The 8,282-nt window shown below is 45.8% G+C and overlaps 1 protein-coding gene across 1 annotated transcript; it reads right to left on the bottom strand.

The window, feature by feature from the left end:
- Positions 1-496: 496 nt before the first annotated feature.
- LOC107980345 lies at positions 497-1,398 on the bottom strand. The gene is given in 3 exon segments (XM_027407467.2): positions 497-832; positions 1,103-1,146; positions 1,148-1,398. Coding segments are annotated over 3 exon segments (528 nt in total). The 5' UTR covers positions 1,393-1,398; the 3' UTR covers positions 497-593.
- Between the last annotated feature and the right edge of the window lie 6,884 nt (positions 1,399-8,282).

Here is an 8,282-nt window from a genome sequence, read left to right as displayed (position 1 = left end):
GGTTTAATTCCCAGCACCCACATGGCAGCTCACAACTGTCTCTAACTCCAGTTCCAGGGGTTTCAACACTCTCACACCGGTATGCAAGTAGGCAAAACACCAATGAACATAAAATAGAAATAAACTATATTTTTAAAAGTGAACTTTTAAAATTTCATACATGTAAACAATGAGTTATGACTCTGTTCACCCCTAGCTACCTTTTCTTATCCCTATCCCCTTTCTCCCACTCCTGCCGATCCCCTCCCCAACTAGTTCTCCCCTCCTTTCTCTTTTAGTGCAGGTCTTAAGCAGGTAGTCACAGATGCCAAGGCCATCAAATAAGCTTTTTTTTTCAACTTTTTGAGACAGGATCTCATTGTGTAGTCCACTCTGGACTCAAAAAACAATCCTCCTGTAACAGGCTTCCAAGTGCTGAGATTACAGGTACCAGGCAGGGGCCACCACACCCAGCTGCCTTTTTTTTTTTTTTTTTTTTGACTTTATAGACCTTTATTTGATTTCACGCTTTTCTTCTCTTATTCAGTAGAGAAAAATGCATACGCCCACAGCCCTGCATGATTCTGATGTTTGCAGAGGAGACACAAGAATCTCTATTTGTCTTCACTGAGGGCCTTGGCTGTCGTTTGAAGCTGACCACAGCTGCTGAAGGCTTGTGCCTCCAGGGGAAAAGGCAGGAAATAGGTGTCAACGGGTACCTGGGGTTCCAAATATCCCACCTGGAAATCAGTGAATCCTCCCTGAGTATCATCGGTTATGGGTTCCCTTGAGATGCCAAAGTCTCAAGGCTGGTACACGGGAGATGGCAGTGCCATTGGCAGTTGAGGGTACATTCAAATCAGGGGTTTACCAGCTCAATCATAGAGATGTTCTGGGAGGTGGCTTCCCTGGAGTCTGTGACCCAGGATCCTGTACAGGGCCTCTCCACATGAGGAGAAAACTTATTTATTTATTTATTTATTTATTTATTTATTTATTTATTTGTTTTTGTTGTTCAAGAAAGGGTTTCTCTGTGGCTTTGGAGGTTGCCCTGGAACTAGCTCTTGTAGACCAAGCTGGTCTCGAACTCACAGGGCTGGGATTAAAGGCATGTGTCACTAACGCCCAGCAGAAAACACCATTTCTATTCCAGGTCTCTCATTACATAGTCTTGTGCAGATTCTGCAGACTCACAAGTGGGCAGAAACAGTTTTGCCAGGTCTTCTTCAGGCTGCGCTGATAGAGTGGCTGGCAAAGAGCCCTGGTCTTCTTGTGGATCTTTCTGCCTGGGTGACTCACTAACTGGTCAACTACTTTCCACTCCAGCAGGAAGATCCTGATATCAGAGTCAGTCCATCGGCTGTGAGAAGGACCTGAGACCCTTTGTTTTTCCTGCTGCCCACTCTGGTCCATCCTGGCTTCTCAGATGTTTCTTGAACTTTTTTTTTCTCTCTTTTTATTATTATTATTATTATTATTATTATTATTATTATTATTATTAATTCAAGTTAGGGAACAGGCTTGTTTCACATGTAATTCCCCTCTCCCTCTCCCTCCCCTCACCCCCATTCCTTCTCCCCCACCTCCAACCTACCCCCCACCCCATCCACCCACCACTCCCCAGGCAGGGTAGGGCCCCCAACCAGGGCTCCACCAAGTCCACCAAATCTTCCTGTGCTGGGCCTAGGTCCCTCCCCATGTGTTCAGAGACAGAGTGCATCCCTTCAAGTGGGATGGGCTCTCGAAGTCCCCCACACACACCAGAGCAAAACGCCAGTCCACCTCCAGAGGCTCCCAGGAGTGCAGGGGCCCCCCCATTGGCATCCTTGATCAGGGGTTTCTTGAACTTTTAAACTGGGTTTCTCTTCTCTAATGGAAAGCTTGGTCGTCAAGTTGGACCAGGAAATGCCTCCAGTGAATATTGTAGGTGACCCATTTTCCCTTCTGAGCTCTGCTGTGGTCCACAGAATCAAGGAACCAGAGTTCTCTAGGTTCTGGTGCGTGCAACAGAGTCTGGAGTGCGGAGGGAGAGCTGTGTTCACTCCCAAGGCTTCGGGAAATCTCGCTTATTTGTTTTTTGAGACGTGTTTGCACTCTGGATTGAAAACTGACCTTGAAGATGGGCAGCGGTGCGGTGTAGCACGTCTTTAAACTTTAATCCCAGCACTTGGGAAGGGAAGAGAGAGAGAGAGAGAGAGAGAGAGAGAGAGAGAGAGAGAGAGAGAGAGAGAGAGAGAGAGAGAGAGAGAGAGACAAAGGAAGAAAGAAAGAAAGAAAGTTAACACTGGGATACTAACAGTGTCACCAGGACCATCAACTGAGCCATTATGAAAGCTGGCCTGGCCCAGTCAAGCCTACGGATGACCCAGCTCCAATTTAACATTGACTATAACCCTCCGGTAAGCTGGCTTTGAATTTCTGACACAGATGAGATAAATGTTTATTATTGTTTTAAGCACTTGTGTGTGTGTGTGTGTGTGTGTGTGTGTGCGCGCGCGCGCGCACACACACACACACACGCGCGCACATGTATGAACTCCCTTGAACACAGGTGCACACATACATATGAATAAACGGGTATGTTAGTCCAGGATCTAATCGGGCTTCATTCATTTTATTTACTTGTCATGCCTTTTTTTTTTTTAATTTTTTTGTGTCCTGTCTCTGTCATGCCTTTTTAAATTCCTCTGCGCTAAAGTCTTTCGTTTTTCAAACCAAAGAATATTTTCCCGAGGATTCTCCACTCAACTTCTACCTCTAGTCACTGCTAGGTTTTCTGGCCTTTGAGCCACAGATTCTGTAAGAGACTGAACGCTCTCCATTTCCTTCCCTCCCTCCTCAGCGCACTGCCTCAGGGCACCTGGCCCCTGCCCAGATCTTCCGTCAGTGTTCTCTCTTCTGTCTTCCTCTGCTTGTCCTGAGAAAGTACGGTTCTCCTGGACTCCATCCTGCTCTTCATCTCACCTGCTGTGCTCTCTCTCTGGGTGCTTTCTCCCTTTCAGTTGCCACCAATACGTGAGACCCCCGTCTGTGGCAGGGAACCTTTCTCTTGTTTCGGTTCCAAACAGCTAAGGACCTCCCCAGCGCCTGAGTCCTCACCCTCACAGAAGCCTCACAGGCACCTTGAAGCAATTTGTCCAGAAAAGAACAGATTATCCTCCTACCACCTGCTCCTTCTATTGTGCTCCCTGTCTCAAAAAGTGGCACCCCTCATTCATCCTGTTTCCTGAGCCTGGTACCTAGAAGTCATCTTTGACACATCCCTTTGACATCGTCCGTGACATATGTAATCAATCACCCAGTCCCACTGATTCTTTCTCTGAAATGTCTCTGGAATCCATCTACTCCTTTTGGTTCTCACCGCCTCCCTCGTTCGGGCTGCCACCATCTCTCCCAGGAAGATTTCTGCAAACTCATAATCCTTTCCCCAGCCTGCAGCTGTGCTCCTTTCTAATCTATTCTCCACCCTGGGCTCTGAGTGATTTCCTGAAAATACAAATCTGACCGTGCTGCAGCCCTGCTTAACATTTCCCAGTACTTTCCCACAGCCCCCAGGATAAAGCATGGATGTCTGAACTTGGCCTGTGAGCTGGGGTGGAAGGCAAGATATTTATAGTCCATGAAGTGTGAGCACAGACCCCACATAGAAAGGCTGTTAGCTGGCTCACCTGACCAGCTTGTGCCAGCTGAATAATGGTTTATTATAAGAGCCCTACTGCTGTCCTCTAGTCTGGTCTAGGGCCACACATTCTTCCCAGAAAGTCATGCTGGCCTTGATTTTGTTCCAAGACTACACCATCAAATGTTGTCTGTTATTCTTTCTGGTGGCCCTATCTTTATGTCACCCATCTGAACCCCACAGAGTGGCTCTGCAGGGATCTGGCTCTTCTAGTCAGACAAGGGTGGCTTTGTGGTCTGTGATAATGGGAGCACCCACTGAAGGAACCTCTCTGGATCACAGTTCAATGGGAATAATGTCTTCTTTTGAGTAAGTACAGATGAAATCAGCATTTTTGTTTTTGTTTTGTTTGTTTGTTTTTTTCCTTCTTTTTGAGACAGGGTTTCTCTGTGTAGCCCTGGCTGTCCTGGAACTAGCTCTGTAGACCAGGCTGGCCTCAAACTCAGAGATTCACCTGGATTAAAGTCGTGTGTCATTGACATTCACTTTTATATATCTACGAGAATTAGGAAGGGAAGGGAAAAAATGTCTTCTTTTTAGCTCTCAACTAAGTCACTATCATTCCTGCCAAATCAAATACAAAACAAAACAAAAAAAGTTTCCCAAGTTCTGACTCCTGACCCAAGAATTAAGGCTATCATGGAATCCTTGGGTATTTGTTTTGTTGTGGTCTCAGCATTGAAGATTGAATTTAGGTCCTTATGCATGCTGGGCTACATCCCGTCATACTAACTTGGCTGGTCTGGCTTTGAACCTGTCGTCATCCTGATTCAGCCTTCGTGGAGTAGCTAGGATCGCAGACGTGCACCACTCTGCCAAGATAGAGGATGGTTTTTATTAGTTAATTTCTATTTCCAGTCAGCTTTGATCTCAGATCAGCTGTCCCTGCAAAAGAGAGGGGCATATTTTAGGGAGAAAAAAAGGGGGATTTTAGTGTTTGAAAGGCAGGTTGGGCATGGAGGAGTACACTGGAGAGCCAGAGGTCAGCAAGGAGGCCTTGGGCATCTAAATGCCCACACTGGCCCTCAGCTGGCAGCACTCCCCTTGCCTTAGTTTCCTGAGCGCTTTCTTGGATTACATGTGGGAGGCATCACTCCTGACTAGGCATTGATATTTTTGATAAAGTTCCTCAAATTACTTTTATGCATAATCAGGGTCAGAAACTCAGTTGCTATAGTAAAGGGGTGGAGAAGAAAAGAGCACAGACATCTTGTGAAATATTTCTGGCTCTGCTGCTATGCGTTAAACGCCATGAAGAAGCTACTGGGATGGAAGATAGGAGAGCAGATTAATTCAGTTAAAGAAGAGTTGCTGGTTGGAGGTTGTCTAGACACTGGCAAAAGAGTAGAGGGTGGGTTAATGCCAAGTGCTGTAGAATAGAGTGGTGGGAATGGAAAGCCCCATATGTCACAGCAGCAATGACTGTGTGGCTGGCGGACACCGGAGCCCCTGCACAGAGGATATGGAGGCTATCATTTTAACACTCAGGCAGGGGCATAATGACGCATGTCTGTAATCCCAGCACATAGGAGGCTGAGACAGGAGGGTTGCCTGAGTTCCAGGCCAGCTTGGGCTACACAGAAACACCCAATACAACAACAATAAAGAAATGGGGGGGATGGCTCAGAAGGTAAAGCACTTGCTCTGAAATTATGAGGATCTGAGTTCAGACCCCTGAACTTACATTAAAAAGGAATGTAAGAAAATAGAGGCTGGTCTGCATGGTAGTATTACCTGTAATGTAATTCTAATGTTTGATAAGGGAAATAGGGAATTCCCAGGATAAGCTGGGTAGCTAGACAAAACCATTGAACTCCTGGTTCAGCAAGAGACCCTGCCTCAACGAAGAGCTACTGGAGGAAGACTCCACTTGATGTTGCTTTCTGGACACTCACACACTTGTGTGCCCCCCGCCATGGTTGTATACACACCAGATTGTGGTGATATATTGTTTATGTTATAATAAAGCTTTCCTGGAGATCAGAATGGAAAACTAGCCACAACCATAGAAGCTGGACAGTGGTAGCACACACCTTTAATCCCAGGACTCAGGAGACAGAGATAGATGGATCTCTGTGAGTTCAAGGCTACCCTGGGCTACATGAGAGTAAATCAGTCTAAAAGAGAAACAGAGCTCACACCTTCGATCCCAGCACTAGAGAGAACATAAGGAGCTCAGTGCAGTCTCAGGAGCACTCTGAGATTTGTTGAGGATCAGTGCAGTCTGGAGATGCACTCTGAGGTTTGGTGGATTGACCCTTCAGTCTGAGCATTGGTAGACGTGAGAGCTCTCTGGTGGCTGGCTGCTTTGCTTCTCTGATCTTCAGCTTGAACCCAATATCTGTCTCTAGGTTTTTATTATTTGTGCTACACCTCATGTATATATATAAAAAAGGGGAGGCAGCTCAGTTAGTAAAATGCTTGCTGGGCAGACCTGCACTTGAGCCCTAGCACTCATATGAAAAAGCCAGGCATGGTGTCCATGTCAATATTCCCAGTGCTGGGGAAGTGGAGACTGAGAGATCCCTGGGGCTTGCTGGCTAGCCAGCCTAGCCTACTCCAAGCCAGGGAGAGCTCCTGTGTCACAAATCAAGATAGACAATGCCCGAGGATTCACACTAGATAATTAGTCTCTTGTTTCCTCACACATGTATGCACACATACAAGCACCAAAATGAACACATACAAACAGCAAAACAAAACAACACAGCAGAAGGGCTGAGGATGTGGCTCTGCTGGTAGAGTCCTTGCTTAGCACGCATGAAGCCCTGGGTTCATGAAAGGGCATAGTATCTGTAATCTCAATACTTGGAAGGTAGAAGTTCAAGGTCATTGTTGGGCACATCCCTATCCCATGAAGTGACCTATGACATTAAATTCAGAAACTGCCTCATTCCAAAAGGCACGATCATAATGACGCCATTGATATCTGTGCCAGAAAATGACAAAATCCCCGAGCCCGTGTTATTGAACCTTGGTCACTTTCTCTGAATGAGAGTGACAGTTTTAAGAGAGTGATGCCATGCCTTTCTACACAGGAAAAGGCATGTGTGTGGGAGAAAGCTTGGCTTGCAGGAAGCTGTTCTGTTCCTGATTACCATTCTGCAGAGCTTAAATCTCTGGTTGTCTTAAAAGGACATGAGATCACCCGAGTTGTTGGTGTGCTACTATGTGCTAGGTCCTCATCACTCCTGCCTGAAGAAAGCCAGAATGTGTGGCTGCGTTTATGCTGTTGTCTGTAGTGCCTTTCTCTCTTGTGTGATGCTCTCCTTCCCCATTAGGCAGGCCTTCTCTGGCCTCTCCTATTCGCTAACTTCCCCATTCCCTCACGATCCAGACACTGACTTCATTCTACAGTTTGCCTGGTAGGTGCACAAATACACCTACATTACATACTGCTTCCTGTACCTTGTACCACTGACTGCTCCAATAAGTAACACTTACCTAACGCTCAGTTCCTACCTCGGATGAAGGCTTGTGTCTGGAAGCTCAGCTTTTGGGAAGCTGGACCCAGAGGACTGCTTTGAGTTTGAGGTCTGCCTGCATTTTATAGCAAGTTCCATGTTAGTCTGGGCTACAGAGTGAAATCCTGTCTCAAGAATAAAAATGCTGTTTTTGTATACTAGGAATCTCCCTTTACCTCAGGTGAGAGCATCTAATTCTAGGTCAATCGGAACAGCTTGTATCAACTCAAAGACCCATCCACTCTGCTGGGTGTCATCTAAAAATTATCTTGCTTCTGTCCCCACCCCTAGCCTCCAAGCTTGCCTTCAGCCTTGGCAGTTTGATCCTCAATAACCCTTTCTTTCTGCCTATGGAGTGGTTAGGTGGATTTCCTTCACCCTTGATTACAAAAGCCATATTGGGTTGAATGACAACCAGAGATTTAAGCTCTGCAGTTTGTCTGATGATGATGATGATGATGATGATGATGATGATGATGATGATAATTAAAACTCTTTGAAAGAGGATGGGAGCCAGGAGGCAGTGGTGGCGCACGCCTTTAATCCCAGCACTTGGGAGACAGAGGCAGGCAGATCTCTGAGTTGGAGGCCAACCTGATCTATAGAGTGAATTCCAGGACAGCCAGGGCTGTTACACAGAGAAACCCTGTCTCCAAAAAACCAAACCAAAACAAAAAACAAACAAAAAGAAAAGAAAAAAGAAAAAGAAAGAGGATCAGAATGTTTGACTAATTAAAACCCATTAGCCAATAAAGAATGAACTAGAAATAGATCTCTTGTTCTTTTCTCCAGTTGGAGGAAGTGAATTTAGGGATGGACACATACTAAGAATTAGATGTGAGGGAAAAGATACCACCCAAATCAGTATGGCCAAATTAATTAAAGCAAGCTTTTTATTCCTGTACATGGGCTGTCTCCACCTAAGGCGAGGTTTCAGGTCAGCATTGCACTTGGGAAATATAAAGTTTTTATAGCTCAGGGGTAGGGATCTTCCAAATGAGCAGGTTTGGCAGGCAAATAGGTAGGGTTACAGAAGCAGAACATAACAAGGTAGTTATAACAACAGGTGATTATAATAACCTTTTGAAACAAACAAGATGGTCCTAGCAACTCTTTGAAACAAAGACATGGCTGCCTTTTCCTGGAAGAGGCAGTGAATT

Source organism: Cricetulus griseus, chromosome 3 (genome assembly GCF_003668045.3).
Source record: "Cricetulus griseus strain 17A/GY chromosome 3, alternate assembly CriGri-PICRH-1.0, whole genome shotgun sequence".
Taxonomy (NCBI): Eukaryota; Metazoa; Chordata; class Mammalia; order Rodentia; family Cricetidae; genus Cricetulus; species Cricetulus griseus.
Note: the sequence above shows the minus strand (reverse complement) of the source record. Positions and strands in the feature narration are given on the sequence as shown.